The sequence below is a fragment of the Pleurodeles waltl genome, chromosome 1_2 (genome assembly GCF_031143425.1).
Source record: "Pleurodeles waltl isolate 20211129_DDA chromosome 1_2, aPleWal1.hap1.20221129, whole genome shotgun sequence".
NCBI classification, from domain to species: Eukaryota; Metazoa; Chordata; class Amphibia; order Caudata; family Salamandridae; genus Pleurodeles; species Pleurodeles waltl.
In genome coordinates, this window is record NC_090437.1 from 450,212,276 (window position 1) to 450,238,268 (window position 25,993).

Here is a 25,993-nt window from a genome sequence, read left to right on the forward strand (position 1 = left end):
GAGCACATTTCAAATTCAAATGAAAGGTGTTGCACAATTCCAAAGACCTGCCATTCCAAAAGAGGAAATGAGCATCAGGTGTCAGCTGGCGCCAGTTTTGTCTAGATAAACTTTAAGGAATGCAAGGGAGTCTGACTGATAGTTCACCATATCTAGTTGCATACGTTGTGCGTATTTTCAGTACCTTGCTTGACACCAAGACATTTTCAAGATGCTGGTAATTATTAAGAGCATTAGAGAAAAACATACTATGTATGTGGAATGCACAGTGCAAAAAAAAGTTTTTTCTAAAAGCTGTCTTATTTCCTTGCTACTTTACTTTATTTGATATAGCACAAACGAAAAGTTTGCCAAAGGTTCAAAAAGTATCTTCTTATTCCTAATTTATGTTTACAGATACCAAATTAATTTCTCATTGATGTTACTTCTGATCACAACTCCTTGGTACTTTACCAGAGTTGTTTAATTCACGTGAGCCTCACTACGTTTGAAATGGTTTTAAAAAAAAATCTTTTTTAGGGGGAAAAAAACATTCTACATCTTATGACTTGTATCCAGTTCATTCACCATATTACTGCAGAGGTGTGTGCCTTTATGTAAAACCCAGAGTAAAGTCTTTCGAATTTTTACAGGGAAGTGGTTATAATATTTATCACATTTGTTTTGTAAATGTAATCGAAAGTGATGCAGCTCCAACCTCACCTCTCACCTAACAAACAACACACACAAAGAATACTTTATCACAATTCACTAAGCAGAAGATCAACCAACACTAAAAAGCCTTGTATGAAAAAGTAACTGCACACTTAGGGCCAGATTTATACTTTTTCACGCAAAACTGCATTAGCGCAGTTTTGCGTGAAAAAGTATAGCGCCGGCTAGCGCCATTCCAAGACGCTGGCCGGGCACCATATTTATGAAAAGTCGCTAGCCAGCGCTAATGCCCTGTTAGCATCCTTGGAAAGGACGGTAACAGGGCAGGAGAGGCGTAGGGGAAACCGGAGCTTGTGCGCCAAATTATGGCGCTACACTGTTTAGAGGCAGAAAAATGACACTGTGGTGTCCCTCTGGTGTGGGTGGGGGTGTCCCTTGGGCCAGGAAAGGGCACCTGTGGGCACTTTCCATGGTCTCTGACAATGGAAATATGCCTACGGGTCCTCTTACGCCTGCCCATACCCAGACGTTAAATAATGGCGCTAAGCAAGCATAGCGCCATTATTTAAGGCCCCCACCCCCTGTTCTGGATTTTAGCATGGGGGATAAATATGGCGCAAAGGCCACATCGTCCATTTCTGGACAGGAACACCTACCTTCCATCTCATTGATGCAAGGTAGGTTTTCATGTCCAGAAAACGACGTTAACTCCATAACTTTGGCGCTAGACATGTCTAGCGCCAAAGTATAAATATGGAGTTAGGTTTGCGCTGAATTAACGTAAAAAATGGCGCTAATTCAGCACAAACAAAGTATAAATATGGGCTTTACTTCTTCCCTATCACCTAAGTAGGTAGTTAAAATCAGGTGCTCCCACACAAGTGCACATGATGACCTGATCATGAGGAAGTGCCACCATCCTTATATAAAAACAACAAGCTTATGGAGGGGTGAGCCAGAATGAATCCAAGGTAAAGTGTGACACTGTTGAACTCTTACAGGAAAAATTGACTTCAACTTATCGCCATTAAAACACGGAGTGGACTGAGGGCTGGACCGGCCTTTTATTCCACCGGACATGTCCCTGGTGCACTGCAGCCATTGGAGGGCAGTTTTGAAAGATCAGGACTGCTCCTGGTGCCTCTCTCACATTTCCCCAGCTCAGGGAACAAGATCAATTGTATCAGGCTCAAGGAGGCCTAACGAGAGAAAGGGGTGGAGCGGTAGAGAGAAAGTAATTAGAGAGGGGGTAGACAGGAGAGGAGACAGAGAGAGAGAGAGAATGGATGGATTAATGAAAAGAGAGCTAGTGCAAGGAGACAAAGGGAGTTGGTTGGTTTGAGCATTTTTGTCAGGGTTGTTTTTGGTTCCCAAGTCCGGCCCTGAGTGGGCTTACCTTTTCAAAAAAAGTTACTGACTGTTGCCTGATTTTTCTGGTCGGCAAATATTGACAAAGTAAAATGTGCAAATGACACTTGTTACACGAGTCCATACTCATCTGCTGTCAGATCTTGGTGCGGACCCGAAAAAGGTCAGATGTGTGTCATGAAAAATTCTTAGACTTCTAAGAGAGTATACTCTGTTTTTCACAACTCTGTATATGCAATGTTCTTGGCGCAATCAGAACCTTCCTCTCCTGAAAACACAAGAACATATTTACTTGCACAACCTCAATACAGGAAAGCACGTGAAGAACTTTGCAGTTTAAGTCACACAATAGCAAAGTGAATTACTTTCTATGTAATAGTTTGGCTGATGCATCGTTATCATGGAGGAAAAAGTCCAAGGACTGTAACTAAACAATGTTCAGCTATACATTTCCTGGCTTTGTACATCTTTGTGAAGTCATGTGTATATCCAACCTCCCTTCAAGCTGTTAGGTCTTACCAATGAAATTCAGATCAATTCACATATCTATTCCGCCTCACTCAATTTGGAAAATGTCAAGAAAGGAAGTGAATCCAGCAATCCACAGTTCGGCATAGGAATATAAAATGTCGGTCACTGAAGAGCTATTGAGAGTCCCATGACATATGAACATAGCATAAATATTTGTAAAGTACATGTTCTACCAGATTTAGGCCCTCAAGGTTGGACCGCCAAGCGGCCGCAATCCACCCGGCCGCATTACAACATCCCCGCTGGGCCAGCGGGGATGTCGGCCGTAACATTGGAGCTGGCTTCTAATGGAGCTGGCGGTGTTGCGGTGTTGTGGACAGGCTGGCGGGAAGGGGAGTCATAGGCCCTCATTACAACCTCGTCCGCCAAGGTTGGACAGCCAAGTGGCCGACTATGCGGCTGCAATCCCGCCGGCTGCATTGCAACATCCCCGCTGGGCCGGCGGGCGGAAACAGAGTTTCGCCCGCCGGCCCAGCGGGGATGTCGGCCGTAACATTCGAGCTGGCTCCTAATGGAGCTGGCAGTGTTGCGGCCGTGTGACGGGTGCAGCTGCACCCGTCGTGCACAGCAGACAGTGAAAAGCAGGGTGGGGCTGTGCCTGGGGGCCCCTGCACTGCCCATGCCAAGTGCATGGGCAGTGCAGGGGCCCTCAGGGGCCTCGCGACTCCCCTTCCCGCCAGCCTTTCCATGGTGGTCTCTATCGCCCTGGACAGGCTGGCGGGAAGGGGTGTCATAATCAGATTATATCCGCCGGGACAACGATGGCGGGAAACCTCGTGTTGCGGATCGAACTCTGGGCTGATGACTGAGTCAGGAGTGCTGGCGTTGATGGCTATCGGGGCTGCGGTGCGAAGTGGAATGCTATGACGTGCGGTGCCCACAGGTCATTGTGCAGGCAGCGGCTCGGTGATGGCGTCCTGCGGCATTGGTGAGTCCAGTGAAGTGGAGCAGTGCGACGCGTAGTGTCTCCAGGTGGCAGTGCAGCCAGTGGTTTTGTCACTGTTGAAGTGTGGTCATCGGAAGGCCCAAAGCGGTGGTACGACATGGGGCATGCTACGTGCAGCACCCACAGATCGCGGTGCAGACAGGGGCGACTGTTGGCGACACTGGAGTCAATGTCGCTGGCATCGGTGGACCGGGGCTGTGGTGCTGGACGGAACAGTTCTTCATATACCTTACGAGCAGTGTCCACAGGCCACAGTGCAGGCAGTGGCGCCTGTGTCAGCGTAGAACAGCAGCGTCAGGGATACCAAGGCTGCAGTGTGAGCAAGGCGATGCGGAGTGCGCGGCCCACAGGTCACTGTGCAAGCAGCGGCTTGGAGACGGCATCAGGTGGCGGTGCTGGTGAGACCAGGGTTGCGGTTTGAAGCAGGGTATTGCAACGTGCGGCATCGCCAGATAACAGTGCAAGCAACGGCGTCGTTGACAGCGTCATGATGGGTTTTCTTCTGTTGCAGCACAAAACACACAGTTCCCAGTGCTGTAGGGAGATGAATCTGAAGTATTTGGTGTCCCTGAGACTTCCAACAGGAGGCAAGCTCTACTCCAAGCCCTTGGAGAACCTCACAAGCAGGATACACAGCAAAGTCCAGTCTTTGCCTCTTTAAGGCAGAAGAAGCAACTGCAGGCCAAGCCAGCAAAGCACACACAGCAAAGTGGCAGTACTCCTCCTCCAGCTCTCCTCCTTTGCAGAGGTTCCTCTTGATCCAGAAGTGTTCTAAAAGTCTGGGGCTTGGGGTCCACTACTTATACCCTTTTCCACCTTTGAAGTAGGCAAACTTCAAAGGAAAGTCTCTGTTTTTGACCAGATTCTGCCTTGCCGAGGCCTGGCCTCAGACACACACCAGGGGGTTGAAGACTGCATTGTGTGGGGACAGACACAGCCCTTTCAGGTGTAGGTGTCAGCTCCTCCCTTCCCACTCTAGCCCCGGAGAGTCATCAGGATATGCAGGACACTTCCCAGCTCCCTTTGTGTCACTGTCTAGTGGGAATTCACAAACAGCCAGCTGTCAGTCTGACCGAGACATTGATTACACAAGCAGGCCTAGGCACAGAATGGTTAAGCAGAAAAATCCCCACTTTCCAAAAGTGCAAGACTGCACACACAGACACTGCAGTGGCAGGTCAGAGACATGTTTACAGGGCTACTCATGCGGGTGTCACAGATAGTGCTGCAGGCCCACTAGTAGCATTTGATTTACAGGCCCTTGGCATACATAGTGCACTTTATTAGGGACTTACTAGTAAATTATATGTGCCAATCATGGAAAAACCGATCACCAATACAACTTACACAGGGAGCACTTGCACTTTAGCACTGATCTGCAATGGTAAAGTGTGCAGAGACTATAAACCAGCAAAAACTAAGTCTAGCTTAACCTAAAAACAGGCGGTCAGAAGGCAAAAAGACAGGGGAAACACACCAAAAGATGCCAGGTCTGAAACTAACTACCACTCACACCTAGTCATGTGACCCACGAACAGGTTGTAGGCACCAAATGGTCAGGACAAAAAAATGCTAACTTTCTAAAAGTGGCATCTTCAGAATTGTGATCTAAAATCCACCTTTACAGTTAGAGAGGATTTTAAATATAGCTCCCCAGATACCAAACATAAATTTCCCACCCGCTCCCAATCAAAAGTTAGCACTTATTAAATGTAATAAGGTACCCCAATTTCATCCTATGGAAGTGGTAGGCATCACAGTAGTGAAAAACAAATTTGTGATTTTTTAAATTACAATACACTCCCCTCTCTGGGCTGTTTAGGGCCTATCTTAGGGGTACCTATATGTAAGAAAAAGGGAGCTTTAGACAAAAAGCTAATATTGCCAAGTCGAATTGCCACTTTAAAACTGCTGGCTGGCTGCAATGGCAGGCCTGAGACGTTTTGTAAAGGGTTACTTAAGTGGGTGGTATCATGAATGCTGCAGGCTCACTAGTAGTATTTAATTTACAGGTCCTACGTATATGGTATACCACGTACATATGCCAGTCTGGTGTAAGCTAATTTTACAATTTTTTAGGGAACAAGCGCAATCATTTTAGCACTAGTTAGCAGTGGTAAAGTGCACAGAGCCTTAAGGCTAACAAAATCAAATAAAAAAAAAATAGGAGGGTGAAGGCAAAAAGTTTGAGGGAACACTACCCTGAAGCTGACATGTCTAACACTTAATGCTACTCGAAATTACGTGAGTTATGTGCACCTCTAATAGCAATAACAAGTGTACATGAATGGTAAAAGTGGTATTAGTTGCCTATTGGAGTAGTGTAGGACTCTTAGTAGCCTTCCTTGATACGACTAATGCCCATTCAACATTTGATGGTGGTATCTCAGTAGGAAGAGGCAGACAGTAGATGACAGACACAAAGCGTGTGATGTTCGAGAGTAAAGATGGAGAGACTGATGTTATGGAGTGCCACGGGAAAGTGGCAACCACCTTGTGAAGTTCACAGTGGACATGACCTCTTAAAGTAAGGGACAGACTGTGGAAAAACTACGATGTACCTTACAGTGAGAGAAGTTGACTGATATTTTTGATCACCCTGTCTTAGGGATCTGGCACACCTAAGGTATGATGTTTTAAAAGAAAATCTGTATAGTTTAATATGAATGTGAATATATCACATTAGTCTTGTGGGTCAAAAACACTACTAACTGATTGGCCTCAGTCTTCTTTCTCAGTGGTATAAAACGTCTACTGCACTGTCCTGAGGTTCAACTCGTTTGTTCTGCTAGGACTACTGTAGTAGTGTTGCTGCCCAGCAAACTAAGGGCCAGATGTACCAAAGGATTTCACCCATTCTGTGTCTATGGGAAAAAGCTTTCGTACATATGGCCCTAAGATCCAAGCATCCAGCACTGTGCAGTGCACCTCATCGCCAACTTGGTATACAATCTATCACTCCTTACAATGGCTCTCGATCAAGGAAAATTCTAAAGTGTATGGGCTAGACGTACTCTTGGAAATAAACAGTTGTTTCTCTCTCCTTCAGCAAAAGCACCTTGTAGTGCTTTGACAGAGATACAAGAACTGTACAGAACATAAACATAAGAGCACTAGAGACTTCATAAATATTCGCTAGCATATGACAATGTGCTATTTTATAACACTGTTAAGGAACTGATCAAAAAACATACATTAGGTCATGCTACACTTACCCCAAAACAACACGATAAAGAGAACGCATACTTTACATCCATTTAATATATATATATATACGACATAGGGTCAAGTTAAAAAGCAATGAAAAACAAGGAAGTATAAAAAATAACATCAAAGACGGTGGAAACGGTGCTAGTAGGCAAAATACTTTATTACTAAGAATGGAACATACGGAAAAATTAACACATTTGTGTTCAGCTGCTGACATTTTAACAGGCTGGTTACCACGGTAACTTGTTAATTCTTAATTTTTTGGTTCACTAAACTGCACGTTTTGCACAGTTCATTTTCTGGCTAAACACTTCTTTAATCGATCCTTTTGAGTTGTTAACATACAGGGTAAACGTTCCTATATTAGCTCCTGGAATTCTGTAGAGCCTCGATAAGGGCTTTGTTGTAGTCTTCAATCTGCTTTGTCACGTTTTTCATCACCGGCCGGTAGTCGCTCTCTTGGCTCTTCGAAGCAATGACTGATCGGAAGAGTTAAGGAAAGTCATCTGCCTATCATGACTGCTCATGTATCTCGATAGAACAATGTAGCACAAAAGAAGCTCCTGGTTTAACTCTACCCTCAAGGACTCCAAAAAACAATGCTGCACCTTCGAGAAAACCTGGCGCCTCGACCAGACCGACAAGAACATGTCAGCCCTCAAAAACGCCACCCGGAAACACCACCAACTCCTCCGCGCCTCAAGAAAATCATCCTTCAAAGACAGACTTGAAAACAACTCCCACAACAGCAAATAACTTTTCGGCATCGTCAGAGAACTCTCCAACCCCGACGCCGAAAACAACGCCATCACCCCCTCACAAGACCTCTGCGACTCCCTCGCAGCCTTCTTCCACCACAAAATCACCGACATCTACAACAGCTTCACCACAACAAACGCGAACCCACCACCAGAACCCACCCCCCACAGCACCACCATCCACGCCTGGAACCCGATCACCACCGAGGAAACCACCCGCACGATGAACTCCATCCACTCAGGATCACCCGCCAACCCATGCCCCCACCACATCTTCAACAAAGCCGACAACATCATCGCCCCCCATCTCCGAGACGTCATCAACACATCCTTCACCACCGCCACCTTCCCCGAGAGCTGGAAACACGCCGAACTCAACGCCCTCCTCAAGAAGCCGACAGCAGACCCCACAGACCTCAAGAACTTCCGACCCATCTCTCTCCTCCCGTTCCCAGCAAAGGTTATCGAGAAAACCGTCAACACTCAACTGACAACCTTCCTCGAAACCAACGAATCACTCGACCCCTCGCAGTTCGGTTTCAGGGCCAACCACAGCACCGAGACCGCCCTCATCGCAGCCACGGACGACATCAGTTCCTTGACCGACAAGGGAAAGACCGTGGCCCTCATACTCCTTGACCTCTCCGCAGCCTTCGACACGGTATGCCACCGCACCCTGATACAGCGCCTCAACAACGCCGGCATCCGAGGCAAGGCCTTGGACTGGATCATCTCGTTCCTCACCGGAAGAACTCAGAGAGTCCGCCTCCCCCCCTTCAGATCAACAGCTACCGAGGTCATCTGCGGCGTCCCACAAGGATCCTCCCTCAGCCCCACCCTCTTCAACATCTACATGACGCCCCTGGCAAACATCGCACGCAAACACGGACTCAACCTCATCTCCTACGCAGACGACACTCAACTCATCCTCTCCCTCACCAACGACCCTTCCTCTGCTAGAACCAGACTACACGAAGGAATGAAGGAAGTAGCGGACTGGATGACGGACAGCCGGCTTAAACTCAGCACCGACAAGTCAGAAGTCCTCATCCTAGGCCCTACTCCCACCGCATGGGACGACTCCTGGTGGCCCCCCGCCCTAGGCAGCACTCCCCAACCCACCGACCACGCCCGCAACCTGGGCTTCATCCTGGACTCCTCCCTCTCCATGACCAGACAAGTCAACGCGGTCACATCGGCATGCTTCAACACCCTTCGCATGCTACGCAAGATCTTCCGCTGGATCCCCACTGACACAAGGAAGACCGTCACCCACGCCCTCGTCACCAGCCGCCTGGACTACGGCAACACCCTCTACGCCGGCACCACGATCAAACTACAGAAGAAACTCCAACGAATCCAGAACGCCGCTGCACGCCTCATCCTGGACGTCCCGAGCCGCCACCACAACTCCGGACACCTGAAAAAGCTTCACTGGCTCCCAGTCAGCAAGAGGATCACGTTCAGACTCCTCACCCACGCACACAAAGCCCTTCACAACCAAGGACCCAAACTCATCAACCACTGCGTCTCCTTCTACGTACCCACCCGCACCCTGAGATCGACCGGACAAGCCCTGGAAGCCTTCCCCCGCATCCGCAAAGCCACCGCCGGAGGCAAATCTTTTTCTTACCTCGCAGCGAAGACCTGGAACTCTCTCCCCAGCCATCTCCGCTCAACACAGGACCACCTCTCCTTCAGAAGGCAGCTCAAGACCTGGCTGTTCAAGCAATAACCCCCTCCCCCCCAGCGCCTTGAGACCCTTTCGGGTGAGTAGCGCGCTTTATAAATGCCAATGATTGATTGATTGAAGGTAAACCTGGGCCTGAAGCCCGTCTAAAGGTCTGCTGTTCAAACCTTACTGCGCCTCTACACCTCTGGTTTTGCTTCACATACATTTTAATGGATACAAACTAAACAACTTCTGTTAGTAGTGTGACTTTCTTAAATCGGTGTACCCACAGCCTGTGTTCTTCTAGAACACCATAACTGATCATGTACCAGGTACTGCACACTGGTCGATATCTTAATCACTTGAAAGGAATATTTCATCTGCAGACTATAAACTCACAGTCCCCCCTGAAAATAACCTGTTTCCAGGTGTTACATTGGACATTGCGTGCATGTTGTATTACACGATAATCTGACTCATGCCACTGTTTGTCTACTAAAGCAATGAAAACACATTCAGGCTTATGACAACAAATTCCAGTTTGTTGAGAAGTTACCAAACCCAGGTGGCAAAATGTTGTCCTTAAGGAGAGTCTAGTATTCACTGAACACATTCTCCCTTCTTCTCGACTGGTTAGGAAGCCTGCAGCCATAATTCAAAATAGAAAATTTTAAAAAGTAGCTGAAAATCCCAAATTAAGAACAAACAGGATTTTGCTCACCTGGGTGGGGATTACAAATTCTAGCACAAAAATTAGCATCTCCAACATTTTCTCAGACATGTTTTGCCAGTGAAAACTTGGCAACTTGTACTCAGAGTAAAGTTCTTAGAATGAGGGAAATGTGCAGGAATCAGAGCACAAACACTGGTTTCTGTGGTTAGCATTTATTCCAAAGCTTATAAATCTGAATTGGGTAAGAATCCCACACCTGTTTGGGGTTTTTTATAGTCAATTAACAGCCAACTCATTATGAGGCCTTGGAAACTTTTGTTACTCAGTCATTTTGTTCTAGTCCCATTTTGAGAACTGGCTGCGTAAATAGTACACAGACAATATCACTTGAAGGAGACATCATATGCCATCCCAGATTCACTCACAGAGGTTGCTGACAAAATCTAGTCCAAAAGAAACATCTTTACAAGAAGAAGTATCCAAAAACATTCTTTACTAAAAAACATGACTAGGTGTCAGACTGCAAAGTATCACATAAGAGCACACATATTTGGAAAGCCAGTGATATTGCCTATGATGGTAGAATGAGTAGGAAATTATGGATCAGAACAGCTTGAGCAATTCTTTTAAATACAAGTTAACTGACGAGTCAGATGTTGATCTGATGAAGGGTGATACCCTGAAGCAGGCGATGAAAGCTAATACCCTGAAACAGGTCCCCAGATGCTTGTTTTCAGTCCAGGGAGAACCTGGCCTAACAGTTCGGGCTGGGCTGTTCCCATGGGGAACAGGGTCAAAACTGATTTGCATATGACTGGGTCCTACCCGGGCTGCCGTGGTGAGCAAAAGAATTGAATGGATTAAACCCAGATCTGTGACTGGGGGGTGAAAGTTAAATTTTTTCCACATTCCTTCCATCATTTGTGTTTGTTTGTTTTTGTCACTCTAAGTGTGCCGGGTATGCCCAGACATGGGCCCCGGGCTCACTATGCTAGTGGATACAAGCTAGCCTGGCTGATGAAGGGTGATACCCTGAAACCGGTACCAGAATGCTTGTTTCCAGTACAGGGAGGACCTGGCCTAGCAGTTCAGGCTGGACTGTTCTCATGGGGAACAGAGTCAAGACTGATTTGCATACGGCTGGGTCCAAACTGGGTTGGCCGGGTGAGAAAAAGAATTGCTGGATTAAACCCAGATCTGTGACTGGGGGTGAATGTTTGATTTGTTCCACATCCCGTCCATCGTTTATGTTTCTTTGCAAAAACATTTTGGGTCATTTGTTTTGCAATTATAGTACAGAATTGTCCATATCCGATGTAAACATTTAAGCTTACCTCACGGTAGGTGGAAGATTTTTTAGAACTTTCAATTTCCTATTGATTATTTCTTTTCATGAGCCAGAAATTTGGTGTACCATTGATTTACAATGGGACTTAGTGAAAGATTTGACCCACTGTGACCCAAATCTTTAAAAGTAGTTCAATCCTGAACGTAGCTCTAGTAAGATTTTGCATCCAGATTGCACCATGAGCCTAGGGCCATTATTGATTCCTGCATATTTTTCCCCGAACAGGTGCCTTTTCATTGAAGCCTCCTGAGGAAATGATATCTAGCATCCTTATTTCTTTTTGAATATATAATGTCGCATACTGAGATAAGTGTTTGAGGGGTGCGAGATCATGTCTTTTGCCTAGATAATGGCAGACATATAAAGTTTAAAAACATGCATTAGTATTCCTGATTATGCTACGAGAATTCTAAGTAAATCAGAAATACCTGCCAATAAAAGCATATGTGTACCCTTCCTGTACTTTATGATTGTTTTCTGATTCAGCCATAAGTGGTTATGAAATGATTATCTAGATCACAATTCAACAAGTCAAAGAAACACCAATGATACTTAGTTTCTAATGTGGAGTCGAGGGCAGGTAGGGACCAAGGTGTCTTACACCTTGGTCTACCTCTCCTTCACACCACCCTGCACAACTAACATGTACTGTCCTCTCACTGTAAAGCAGCTTAGTCCAAAACATAACATAATTGAGGTTGGTTAGTTAGTGACTGTAGCAAAGTAGCATCTTTCTGACATAGTTACAGACACTTTTTGCCTGGTGTCAGTGTGTTCAGACTGTAGTGCACTGGGATCCTGCTAATCAAGACCCCAGTGTCTGTGCTCCTATAAATTTGGCTCCTGGTAAACGTTTACACTCACAATTGACATACTAGTGCATCCATGTAGGATCCTAGTATATGGTACTTAGATACCTAGGGTATTGGTACACCAGAGGACATCCATGGGCTGCAGCATGTATTGTGCCGCCCATGGGAGACCATGCAAACTGTGCCTGCAGGCCTACCATTGCAGCCTGCATGAAATGGTGCATGCACTTTTCACTACAGATATAAGGCTTGCCTTATATCACGGTAACTGCACTTAGACACTGTGTGTTACCCCTCTGGTGGGCCCTTCAGCCCAAGGGCAGGAGGCATGTCCCTAAGTGTAAGGTATGTAGTGGACACTGATCAACACGAGTGGTCCAACTACATTATGGCTTCTCCGAACCTAAGCATGTTTGGTATCAAACATGTTGGAATCATGCAACTACACCGATTCCAGTGCTAGATGCATGATACCATGTACTCTGGGTGGTCCTTAGAGGATTCCCCCGTTCGGTCTGTGCAGCCTTATGAGGTCTGGCTGCCAGCCCACACTGCTGTTGACCCCAGACACTGTTCTGCTCGCCTGCTGATGAGCCTAACTCAAGCAGGGGGAAACAGAACAAAGGATTTCCTGCAAGGGAGATTTGTGACCACCTCTCCCTTTGAAATAGGTGTCTCTGGGCTGGGGTGGGATGGCCTCTGAGCGCCACCAGACTGCTTTGAAGAGCACAATTGGTGTCCTCCTTGCATAATCCGGTTTGCACCAGTTCAGGAATCCCCAGATCCCGCTCTTGCGTGAAACTGCACAGAGGACAGGGGAGTGACCACCCCCTGTCCAGCTCCTCCCTTAGGGAGGTGCACAGAGATCTGCCCGGTGATGGGTTGATTCTGCCGTCTTGGAAACAAGGTGGACAGAGGCCCGTGGGAGTATGACTGGTTATGCCAGGTAGATGATGTCCGTAACCCCCCTGATAGGTGGGGCACCGCAGAGAATGACCAACCCCCTATTAGGGTTACTTAAGGGCTCACCTGAGGGTGGGCCCTCCGATTCATTGAGCAAGACTCTTCAAAGAATTCTCTGCAAGACATCTTCTGCTCCTGGCCTCCAGAACCACTGCTTGTCTACTTTTGGGACTTAAACAACATTGTATCCAGTAGGGAGGGCTCCCACTGCAACATTGTTTCTCCAGCTCCTGCAAGATTTCTGCAACATCCGTGGCTGTGCATCCTCCAGGATCACAAGGACTCTGCGTGCATCCAAGAAGCAAGAAGGAATCTCCCTTGGAGTGAAGGAGTCACTCCCCTACATCTGGAACGGAACCCCTGTGCAGCACGATTGTTGCTCTTGCCACTGCTGGTTGGCTCTTCCTCCAAGAAAATATTCAAGCTCCAAGCAGCCCCAGACTCCAGCACTCTGCAACTCCAGATTCAGCTTCCACTCTGCAGCACCTGTGACGTAGTACTCCTGTTTTGTTGTGCTGCTGTGGTCTCACTGCATCTTCCTGTGCCTGCTGCCAGTGGGTCACTTGTGGGGGCTCCTCCTAATCCAGCTGGCTTTCCCTCCTGCTGAAGGCCTGCCCAGACTCCCCTCCAAGGATCCAGTCACAAGGACCTTGCTGGTCCTCCAAAACCTGCAAACTTCCTTGCAACCACTATTTGCATTTGTCAAGACTTGTTGGTGGTCCTGCTGGCCACTGCCCCTCTTTCAATCTGGTGACCAACATAGGACAGCTCGTGGGCAACTCCAAGGATCTCCTGCAGCCCCCTGGACTCCGCAGCTGGACTTCTTTCACCATCCTGCAGGGACTTCACCTCTAAGAGGGTGGGCATTGCCTACCTGCACCGCCTGGACATCTCCGAGTGGTCTGGACACTGCCCCCTTCTTTTTCAGGTTCTTCACATCTGGAATACACCTTTTGGTTCCACAGGTCTCGGCAGCAGCTGGACAACCGAGGCTTCCATTGACTTCAGCTAGAGTTTCCGATGCCACTTCACCCCTATGCACCTGGGCTCCCTGGTGTAGGTACTCCAGTCTTCTGGGTATCCACAGGTGGGGGGCACTCCAACCTTCCTTGTGCCAACCGCTTTTCTCCGAGTCCACTGGGAAGGGTCCTGAATCCATAAAAATCCAACTGCAACACTCCTGAGTTAGCCTGTGGGACACCCGGCTCAATGACAGCTCTCCCGGGTGCCTGTGGGATTTCTAGTACTTACCTCTGGTGATTTCCTACTCTACCAGCCCCTGGGATCCTAACACACTTACCTTGGTTGGGCACCTCCATTCTTATACCACTTTTTTAGTATATGATTTGCCCACCCATCCCTTCATCGGTCAGATGTATTTTTTTGCTTCAATGTTAGTATAGATTTAGTGTTGTAATAAAGAAACCTTTATTTTTGCAACAACTGGTGTGGTTCTTTCTTGTGAATGGTTACTGACTGACTATTATGTTATTGCAAGTGCTTTACACTCCTTCTAGATAAGCTTTAGCTGCTCACCACAGCTACTCCTTGAGAGCTTTTGCTATCTGAACACCTAAACAATAAGGGTTGACTGGACTCAGTATAGGGTGCACGCCATACATGTACACTATAAATGGAGCCATTCTCCTACAGTGATGCCCTTTTCTTCCTCAATTCACAAACAGAAGGCAGTAAGGTGGAAATAATGTAAACAGTCTAGAAATCAAGCGTACAGCCAAATTAGTTAGGTTTTTTAAAGTAAAATTGAACAAAACCATCACAGTAAATACGGCACCACTTTCTTAAATGACATGAAATAGAAATAAAAGTTTCTTACCTTGGGTAACAATCTTTCTAGTGAATACTCTATCTATCTGCAGATTTCTAACCTTGGTAACATCCCTAATGCCAGGCTGGACCCAGACATTTTCATGCAACAGTACATCCACGCTGGCAGGGGACACCAACTTCATGTTGACGTCAGCAACTTTAGTGCTGGCGACTTCACTGGAGGCATAAAGTGTCCAACAGCTGCTTATTGCCCATTTTTCTGTACCCACAAGGCAGGAGGAGGAGAAATGTGTACGTTTGGAAAACATACTAATGAGAAGTAACAACTTGGAAATTATTTCCAGAAAATATCTTAATACAAGCTAACTTTCTTCAAGATGTGGAGGTTGGTAGGGTAGGTGAGGATTCTGCAGGTAGGTAGAGTAGCCACTGGCAACTTTGTTATCAAAGGCAAGTAAATTTTTCTAAATGGATACTTATACTTGCAGATTCATACCCTAGTGAATAGATTACCAAGCTATATAGTACATGGAAAAGGGATCGGAAGGAAAGTTAAACCAAGAAGACCTGTAGGACAGAATGGGCAAAATGACCGTCCTACTGTATTTTTGTATCTAAACAGTAGGGTTTGGTAACATAGCAGCTCTATATATCTCCACTAGTAAGACTCCTCTTGCTAATGTAAAGGTAGAAAATTGTACCCTGGTAGAATGGGTCCATATATCCTCATGTGGATGACTGTGCAGGGTTGAACTATGACAGAAAACAAGCACAGGTACTAAAATAATAATGGCCTACGTTACTGAATTAGACAGCTAAATCAGTGGCCCATGTTTGCAAACCGGGGTAGTTTTGAACGTGTAAAGATAATGCAATGTATGGTAGACTACATGGATTTGAGCTTGCTGCCAGCAATGTTTGTTTTAATATCAGAGAAATAAACAGTAAAAACTGCTCAGCAGATCATAAACCAGGGTAACAAACAGCCAAAAAACAGCCCACACACTGACTTATCAGAGTAGCCAACTGGGCACTGTCTGATTGTTCTGTAGGCCAGACTGACCCGGATTATGAGCTAGTGAATAAAACAATTTAATGCATAACATAATTCATTTTGGCAAAGTCCTTTTTTGAACTGATCTTCCTTTACTCTTACCCATGTAGTCCACAAAGAGACGATTGTCAATAGGGAAGTCTTTAGTTCATGCTATGTGAAAACGAACCACTCTTTTTTCAATTTGACCTATGGAATCCTAGTAAATTGATATGAATAACCTGCTCTTCTGGAGGTCAGAGAGCGCCGATTCCTAGAATCGCCAACTGTGGCCCCCATCTAAGATTGGCCGCATCTGTCTCTATCGTGGTCACTGTTAGCCTAAAGCTAGCTTGTTTTTCACTTCCCACCAAGTTATATCCACCACAGTATCACAAGAGACCACAGTGTCCGATAGGTCTCCCCCGTGTTGTAACCATTGCTTGCGCAGTCATCACTGGAAAGCCCTCAAGTGCTAGCATGCATGCTTGACCAATAAGATGCAAGAAGCCAGCAGACCTAGCAGGTGTAGGACCTTCAGAACTCAAACCTGAGCTCTGTCTCAAAAAAAAAAAAAAAAAAAGGAAGCAGAAAGTGAGTCTTGACTCTTCTAAACTTGTGGAACATCTCAGAGAGATGTTGTGTATAAAATACTCCCTCTATGAACCGAAGTGCTGAGAGGACTCTAGATGAAATTTGGATCTGTTTGAACGAAAACCCAGTTGGAACAGCAGTAATGCTGTGGATGCAAGTGCGGTGAAACCATCTCTGACAACTGAGCCTTTAGCAGCCCACCGTCTAGATATGGAAACCACCGGAACCCCCAATATATTGTGTTGAGCCACACACATCACCCTTGTAAAGACTTGAAGGGCTGTAGTTAGGCTAAAGGGAAGTACTACAGACTGATAGAATATACCCTACTAAGAAATGTAGGTGCTTCCTGCTCAACTGCAGGATTGTATGTGGAAACATGCATTTTGCAAATCCAGTGACACCATCCAATCTCGTTCTTCTAGAGCCAAAAACACCTGATCGAGGGACAGCATCCTGAACTTCTCTTTGTAGGGAAAAATGTTCAAGAACTTGCGGTCTAGGATTTGACTGAGACAAATATAATTTTAGGCATCAAAAAGTATTGTGAGTAAAACCTATGCCCAATTTCCTAATGTGCCACCAACTCCACTGTTCTTTTATTCAATAGTAGAGCAACTTCTCATTCTACAATATATAGATGTTGTTAAATCCTCGGATGGGGAATATTGCGAGGGGACTGAAGAAAAAGCAGAGTATGCCCCATTTTTACTATCTGTAGGACCCACCAGTTTGAAATTATGGCCTTCCAGGCCTAGAAAAATCTGGATAATCTGCCTCCCATCGGCTGTTCATGAACTGACAAGATTTGACTTGAGCTGCTTTCCTAGCCTGGCTGCAAAAAAGAGGATGAAGAAGAGACAATATGTTGTTAGGCCTCCAGGTTTTCCATGACTGCTATTCTATCTGTAGCGCAGATTTTGTCCATCGTCTGATCTTCTGAAATTGACTAGAATTCGTTAGTGGGGATTGAAGACCTAATGAAGGAGCTGATGCTCTGCTGGTGTTAAATCCTTGAAGAATAGAGTATCTCCACTGAGCCTCGAGCTATCAAAAGGGAGGTCCATTAACATACATCAGATGCCGGTAGAGATTCAGAGCTCCTGAGTCAAACATGACATCTCAGAGAGATTGAAGATCCCATGGCTCTTGCCACTAAATCAGCTGTGTCAAGCCATGACTGAATTATATGTTTAGAGGCCACTTGGCCATCAGACTAATTCTGTAAAATTATCTTGTGGGTGTTCTGGAAGATTCAGAACAACTAGATTGGTCATATCCCACAGTGCATGAGTGTAACCCCCTAAAAAACAAGTGGTACTGAGTGATTTTCATGCTAAACTTCCTGCTGAGAACGTAATTTCTGCACAGCACCCAGTTTCTTAGACTCCATATCAGCAGGGGATGCTTGGAAGACTCCAGCAGAGAACGTAGAGGAGTATGATACCTGGACAACAGGACTCTCCTCAGGAGAAGGGTGACTGGATAAGATGTTAGGGTCTCCTGCAACCGCTCTACACCTTGTGGCTGTGCGTTTGTTTACTGCAGGGGTGATGCAGGGATTTTCCCAGGCAGACAGAACGAATGCCATTAAAGTCTCAGTAAAAGGCAAAAGAGATTCAGCTGTATGGGGGGGCAGACAGGAGAACCTCAGTTAAGCTTTTAGATTTTGCCTCAATAGAAGAAAAAAGTAGTTTTCTGCTGCCCTTTTTCACCACTGTATAATAGGAATCTCTTTAGGAGTTAAGGTACCACATGGATTTAAAATGTATAATTCAGGCTAAGTATTAAAGCCACTTGCCTCTTGTTAATTCCTAAATTCATCAGGATCTGGTGAAATAAAGTGTGGAAGTCCTGGCTCCCTTTCACAAACAAAGGATCCTCTATGGGATCATAGTCTGTACCAAACAAGTCATGGAACGTTTCTGCTCACCTATTTTGACTCTCCTCTTAAAAAATACTTGGTGCTTCTCTTCCAGACCCGTGAGGCATCCTTGGAGGAATAGGAAGAGTTTGAGGAGAGTAAGAGTCAGCGCTACTCGTGCAGAGGCAGGCACTGGCATTGGAGGCACTGATTCTGCATGGAAAAATACCCCTCCAAAAATTTTCAAACATAGCAATAAAAAAGACGCTGGATCTGACCCTGTAGTAGGGAACTCCAGTTTGGGACGAGGAGCAACAGACTCTGGAGGTGGATCATGTGGCACGGGTAACAGAGCCAGGCAGGGATCAGTCAACACATCAATGTTGAGTTCACTAGTTTTGCCACTAAGTCTGCCTCTGAGGAATAGTCTGAGGGGTGAGGAGAACCCTTCAGTGACTTACCTTTCTTTTCTCCATGCCTTCTCCCTGCCACCTCTTCATCTTATGTCTGTGCTTCCAGGATGATTTTGAAGAGTTTTTTGTGTACTCTCTTTGGCTCTTGCCATAAAGAGCTTTGCTTTCCTCTCTTTAATGGCTCTGGTGTGCATTCTCCTATAGGAGTCACACAAATGAATGTTGTAGGCTGAGCCTAAGCAAACAAAGGCAGATATTGTAAGGGTCAGTGATAGACATCTGAGCCTCACAGTCTCTGCAGGGTTTGAAGCACTATTTCTTAGGGGAAGATTATTTTGATTTTTTAAATCTCCTATTAGAGATTAAGATGAGCAACCTCCGGATCCACGTTGGTGATACTGAAAAAAAGGGAAATGCCTCTGGAAAGCCGGCTGGGCACCTTATACCTCCAGAGACATCACCATGAGTAGGGTTCAGAAAACATGCCAGTGTATTATTATACTTATCAGTACCTAGACCTATTCCATTTTGCACTCTTATGCAGGCGAGGGAGGATTCCAGACGTTGTATCACAACTTACTTGAGTCCAAGAAAAGTGCTAAAATATTTATAAAATGGTCTTGGCAAAGCCAACTGAATCTTCTATCTTTCCAATGTCGGGAAATGTAGTACCAATAAACAGAAACACCTGTTTGTGTGATATGAAGCCTTATTAAAACATATATTAACATAAAACATTGTTCTTCCTGGTATTGAACAACCACAGTTTAAATGATGGTTGTAAAGGTACATAGAGTTTTCACTTGCGTGGTGACAGATCTTTACATCGAAATAAAAGTACATGTTAACAATGAAATAGCTCGTTCAAACTCGTTCTTTACCTAAAACCGATTTCTAAGCCTTATTCTTCCACGGTCTACTACATATATAAAAGAGAACACAAACTGTGATACATCATAGTTGGACATTAGTAGTACACTTTGGCAGGTCCTACCACATGACTAGAGCAGAGTTGAATGTCAAGCTGTGATTTCGCAAAAGAAGTCATAAAAAGGTTAATTGTACGAAATAGCAATGCCTGACAAGAGTCGCCGTGAAAACTACAATGGCCCAGTCCTGTATTTGTTATTCTGTACCAAGAGCTCTGTTTAAAAAGGATACATTCTTTCATCACAAAGTTATTTTGCTCGTGGTGCTGCCATTTCCTCTCTAAATTCGTAAGCTAAAAAAAAGAAAAGCAAATGTTTTTAAAGAGTGAAGTCAAAACAATCGCACACTCTAACAAGGAAGGAGAGAGAACAAGACTGCATGTTAAAACTTATCACGCCCTTAAACTGAATAACGCTGATAAAGCACTGTTTGCACAACAATAAATACACAACTGTAGACAAATGTATGCTACCACAGGTTTCTGCTGAAATAAGGCATGAACATCGAGAGATATTGTCTGTTATCATCTTGTTCTGTAAAACTTAAGTCTGTTGCTCGAATATCAATACTACTGTAGAGCTCGATTAACAAAGGTTTCTAGCATTGCACATTCAGAGCCATATATACAAAACTTATTCGTAGAATCAGCCTGTCTGCGGACTCAAAAAAGTATTTTGGTCTGTATGGAACCCAAATTGCGATTCAGGCACACGTTGCTGAAATTGCAATTTGGAATTGTGAATACACACTGATTCGGTATGTGGAAGAGGAGTGTTGTTTCGAGCATGCCTTCCAACTACTGAATAGCAGTGGTATGTATTAATGTTTTGTGACCAAAGAAATTGCAATTCTAGATTTTTGCACATATGGCCACTGGTACGCATAAAAGGCATTTCAATTCTAAACTAAGCATTTGCTCATTAAAATCAGATTATGTGATATTTTAGGATTATAAAGTGTACTAATCATGCAAGCCAATCTGCCACTCTGAAGTATGTTCTTCCATCTTAATGTTAGGATTAGTGGTGGTGAAGAGGGAGTATTGGGGATGAGGGAATGGGTCATGCAAACTCCGTGAATCACTCACAAATCTGTAAATTTGTGGACAAGCCACAAACTTTCTTACATGACTTTTCCTGTCCTTTGGTGTCACTATCCAAAACAGAGTGATATCACTGCTTTCAGGGTGGGAATTAGAAGAAAACATTCTCAAACTTCATATGGGTTTATGGAAAGGGGTTTCTCTACGGGCAAAAGAAGAGATGAATAGGAAAAAGCACTCTTACATCGTACTGAGTAGGCAGATTATGCAGTGACTGCTGAGTAGACCATTCTAATGACTAGTGTTCACATTAAGCGTGGTCTGGTTTTATCGCCATATGTGTGGTAACTCATGTTACTGAATACATCGCTAATAGGAGTGTTGCGCTTAATACCGCGCTCCTGCAGTTTTCCACCAACACATTTTCGCAGGTCAAATCTGCTGAGGTTTTTTTGATGAAAAATCCCCAGTAATTACTGGGACATGCGTATTTTGGCGTGAGAAGCACTAAAATCCATATGTTAGACCCAAACTGGAAACAAACTTCATAATTGGGTATTATTTATCGGATCTGATAAATTCCGACCCCGTGTGGTCTGATTCTGATCAGGTCTGATGAATATTGATCCAAATACGGGGCCAATCAGAACGTCAGAGGAATAGCTGTAACCCTGCAATCTGTGACTTTTTCCAGGAGTACTCTAGGACTTTTATTAATTTCACAAACGTCGGAAAGCACAGAAGAAAGCGCACAGGGGCTTTGTGATCGTCACAGGTCGTTTCACAAACCAGTGCAGGTCATTTCTTCCATTAACTATTTATTCAAGGCTTTTATTTTAAACAAATAATGCAAATTAACAGCTGGCAGACAACAAATAAAGCAATTACAGAAGAAGATGCTAAACAGGTTCAGTCATTAATAAGTGTATAATTACGCATTCATGTAGCTCCCCAGGTGCTTTCTTTTAAACTTATATCAGTTATGTTTGTAAAAGTATAATCCAGCAACTGCAGGGTTGTTGCACATTCTTGAAACTGTGGAAGTAAAGTCTATTGCAAAGGCCTTGAGCTCATATATATTAATAGAAAAGATCTAAGGAGGACCGAAGTTAGTAAAGAAAATCAGTATTAAAACAAATACAGTTCATCAATCTTAAAAAAATCAGTCTCTATGGAGCCAGTCCATCATTAATAGGTCTGTCCATGTCTTTCGAGTAAAACCAGTAATCTTAAAATCCAGATTAGCAATACTAATAGTTGGATCATAAGCAAGATCCTTACTAGCTAGCCATTTTATACAGAAGGGACAACTGACCCATTGCAGATATGGAATTCAGGTAATAAGGAACCCGCCAGAGACGTCTTGCCTAAAATGTTGCCCTTAGCCAGCCCAAGATGAGCCATGACCATGTCCTAATATGCCCAGCTAGTATTTCTATTGGTGTCCCAGGCAGCACAACATGGTGCTGACGCCTAGGCTAGAAAGGTGGGGGGGTAGGATTCCCCGCCCCCCAGCTTGTGCTCATGAGTGACCTTCCCTTTAAATAGCAGGAGAGCAAAGTCCAAAAGCGGTAACCAGATGTTGGCAATGTGCAAAGTCCTCTGAAATCTTTAAATAGGATGTTATTTTGGCTTTAGCAAACTATCAAACATGCTTCAAATTAAATTTGCTGCAAGTTACTCTGACTAGGTAAACCTGTGAGGTGATGCATTTTCTTTTTGTTAATAAACCCTTTCAGATTTTGATTGGCGTGTGAGAAGATCTTTTAAACAAAACATTTAGCCTCTTTACCTTTTTGTGTTAGTAGAACGATGAGATATAGCATATTCACTAATTTGGTATCATAATCAATTTTATAAGTAACCAGTACCAACTCCTAGTAGGAGGCTGTCCTTCAAAATAAAATAATTTGGCTGAGGCCTAGTGGTCAATTACCCTGAGCAATTTGAATGTAATTTGATCATTCCCATGACCATCAAGAGCAGTTCGGGTTAAAACAAAGTTGTTGACCTGCACTCATTTATCAACTTTCAGTGTCTGCACTGCCCACTCAAGTATGGCTCAGGCTCTACATGAACAAAAACATTCTCTCTCTCTCTCATCACAGGTATAGTAGAAGCTACAAATGTCAAACCAAAGGTTGGGGTAATAGATGGTGTGAGATATTGGGTTACTGTTTGACTGGGGTGTGAACCAGCGTAAGGCACAAGCAAAGATATCCCTCTGAAAAATTGACACAGAGCAGTCAGTTGTAATGTATTTGTGGAACACTTCAAACAGTAAAAAACTGAAAATGCCCACCAAAGGAATCCCATACCAAGTTAGAAAAATAAATCAACAATTAATAAATAAAGCAAGACCAAAACAACAAAAATCCAATCAGTAGAACCAGAATGATTAACTTTTAAGGAATAAAGTGTAAAATACTGCCTAAAAGCAAAAAGTGCAAATCAATGCTGTCTGGTCGCGTTGGACCGGGTCAAAGTCAAAAGCTGAGGTTGACCGTGATGGAGCACGTCAGATATAGTCCCAGATTAGTCCCACGTTTTACCTTCTCAAGTTTTCTGCCAAGAGTCCTGTTCTCAATGGAGAGGGGCGTGAGGCGCAAGGAGAGTATCACAGAAGGCTGTCAGTGTGGTGCAAAAGCATGCTTGGCATCACAGACAGGTGGGCTGGAGATTTGCCTTGGTGGTCCCTCGCAAGCTCTTGAAGTCCAAAAGCAGGCCTGGCATCGCAGACGGGTGGGCTGGAGATTAGCCTTGGCGGTCCCTCGTGAGCTGCTGAAGTCCAAAAACAGGCCGGCATCGCAGATGGGTGGGCTGGAGATTTGCCTTGGCGGTCCCTCGCCAGCTGTTGAAGTTGCAGTTTGAAGAGATGGGCTGGCAGTGCCCAGTGCTGATTTTCAGTGCGAGCAGCATGGTGTCAGTGCAAACCAGCCCATTTATTTATTGATTGATTGATTTTATATAGCGCACAGCTACCCAAAGGTTTCCCGGCGCTTAAGACACTGCAAAACAAAGGCAAGCTCAGGAGAGCAGCTTGGGTGATTACTGGTTAAAGAGCCATGTCTTCAGCTCCTTACGAAATCTAATGAACACCCTTTCATGACGTAAGTAAGACGGAAGAGAATTCCAGAGGGAGGGAGCTAGGAAAGCAAAAGAGCGTCCCCCCAATTTAGCACGTCGGAATTTGGGCACCTGGAATTTTTGTTGATTAGAGGATCGAAGTGGACGAGAGGGCCGATAATGTTGGACCAAGATTTTAAGGTAGTTGGGAGCTAGGCCCGTATTAATTTTATGCATATAGCATAGGGCTTTGAATTTAATACGATTCTCAATTCTTAGCCAATGAAGTTCACCAGAAGTTGGAGTGATTCTGGGAAGTTGGCAAAGAAGCCTGGCCGCCGAATTCTGAACAACTTGTAGTTTATGTAGCGCTCCTTTATTCGCACCCAGAAAGAGCACGTTACCGTAGTCCAGTCTGGAAATAATCAGCGCTTGGACCACGGTTCTTTGGGCAGCCACAGGAAGCATCCAGAGAATTTTACGAAGCCACTTCAGGATAGCAAAGCAGATAGAAGCTACTTTGGTCACCTGTTGTTTCATAGTCAGCTGATCATCAATTATGATGCCCAGGTTACGTGCAGAAAGAGAAGGGAATGGTGGGGTGCCCAGTTCAGAGGGCCAATGTTGGGGGCCCCAAAGAGATTTATTCTTTCCAAATATGAGGAGTTCTGTCTTTCCTCCATTGAGTTTGAGTTTATTAAAATGCATCCAACTGGCTATCTTAGATAGTCCTAATTGCAAAGAGGGAGGGTTAGAGGTTTCTATGGAAGAGAGTGAAAAAATAAGTTGAGTGTCATCAGCATAAGAAAAAATAGTTAGACCAGCTTGTTCTGCTATGCTCGCCAAAGGACTGACATATATATTGAAAAGTAGTGGACTGAGAATGGAGCCCTGTGGAACTCCATAAAAGGATGCATGAGTCAGAGAAGAGGCTATATGAGAGAAAACTTGAAAAGTCCTATTAGACAAAAAACTGGACAACCACAAGAGGGCTTTTCCGCCAATACCCTTGATATTGAGGGTTTTTAGGAGAGATGAGTGCGATACAGTATCAAAAGCTGCGCTTAGATCCAATAGGATAAGAGCTACTGTTTCTCCTTTGTCAATTTGCTGGCGGATATTTTCAGTCACACCCAGTAAAGTTGCCTCAGTTGAATAACCAGCACGAAAGCCAGATTGAGAAGGGTGGAGGATATTACTGGTTTCAACAAACTGGGACAATTGAAGATTAACATGTTTTTCAAAATTTTTGGAAAAAACAGGCAGAAGAGAAATTGGGCGAAAATTAGAAAAAATTTCAGGATCAGAGTTAATTTTCTTAAGTAAGGGGAGAACCATTGCATGCTTCCACAATGCAGGAACATAAGCTTCCGTAAGTGACATGTTAAGAAACTGCATAATGAAGAGAAGTATGGAAGGATCTAACTTTTGAAGTACCGAAATAGGAATAGGGTCTTGAGGGGAACCAGACTTAATTCTTGTGAGAATATTAAGAAATGAGGCAGTGTCCATAGGGAGCCATTCCTTAAGTAAGTTAGAGTTATTAGCTTGAATTGTTTCTTGAATGATAGGAGAAGGTGAAAAGTGAGTGGATTGGGATTTAGCACTGGTACTGGGATGATTAGAGTAATTGTGGAATTCGGCGTAGATTTTGTCAATTTTATCCTCAAAGAAAATTGCCAAGTCATTACATTTTTTAGAGTCAAGATCAGGTGGCTTAGATAGACGAGAGTCACCAGAGAGTTCCTGTACTACTTCAAACAGCACTTTAGGGCAGTTCTGGGATTGTAGAATAATCTCGGAGGCATGTTCGGCACATGCGATATTACATAATCGATGGTATTTAAGGAGGGCTAATTTGTAAGTAGATTTCCTATCTGGATCATAGTTATATCGCCATTTCCTTTCTAAGTTCTTACACTTAGTTTTTTCTATTTTAAGGGTTTCTGAAAACCAGGGGGCGGGAGGATGCTGGTAACTCTGTTTGTTCTTTTTATTAGATAAAGGAAGACATTCCTCAATAGCAAAGGTGAGCCAGTCACCAATAACCCCATCATCTCTTATACTCGTGATTGAAGGTAAGGTTTTTTTCAGCAACGAGTTCAGAGTATTAATATCTAAGTTTTTCCAATTTCTATAAGTACTGGATTTGGCAGAAGAAGAGGGAAAAGTAGGACCTTGTTTTTGTACAATCAAAAATTCCACCAAAAAATTATCCGACCATGGAATGGGAATGGCTTGTTTACATGAAATCGTAGCAAGATTGGAAAAAATAGGGTCTAGTAAATGTCCTGCCTTATGCGTGGGGCCTGAATTGTGAAGAGA

General features: G+C 44.5%; 1 protein-coding gene across 2 annotated transcripts in view; it reads right to left on the reverse strand.

The window, feature by feature from the left end:
- Positions 1-6,851: 6,851 nt before the first annotated feature.
- IFT74 (intraflagellar transport 74) overlaps positions 6,852-25,993 on the reverse strand; it is a 464,653-nt gene continuing 445,511 nt past the window's right edge. For both annotated transcript variants that reach the window (XM_069240788.1, XM_069240779.1), the window contains exons 19-20: positions 19,792-19,852; positions 6,852-7,188 (exon numbers count right to left, since the gene is read on the reverse strand). In XM_069240788.1, the coding sequence (XP_069096889.1) occupies positions 7,073-7,188; positions 19,792-19,852 (177 nt within the window). In that variant the 3' untranslated portion in view covers positions 6,852-7,072. The remainder of the gene's footprint in view (positions 7,189-19,791; positions 19,853-25,993) is intronic.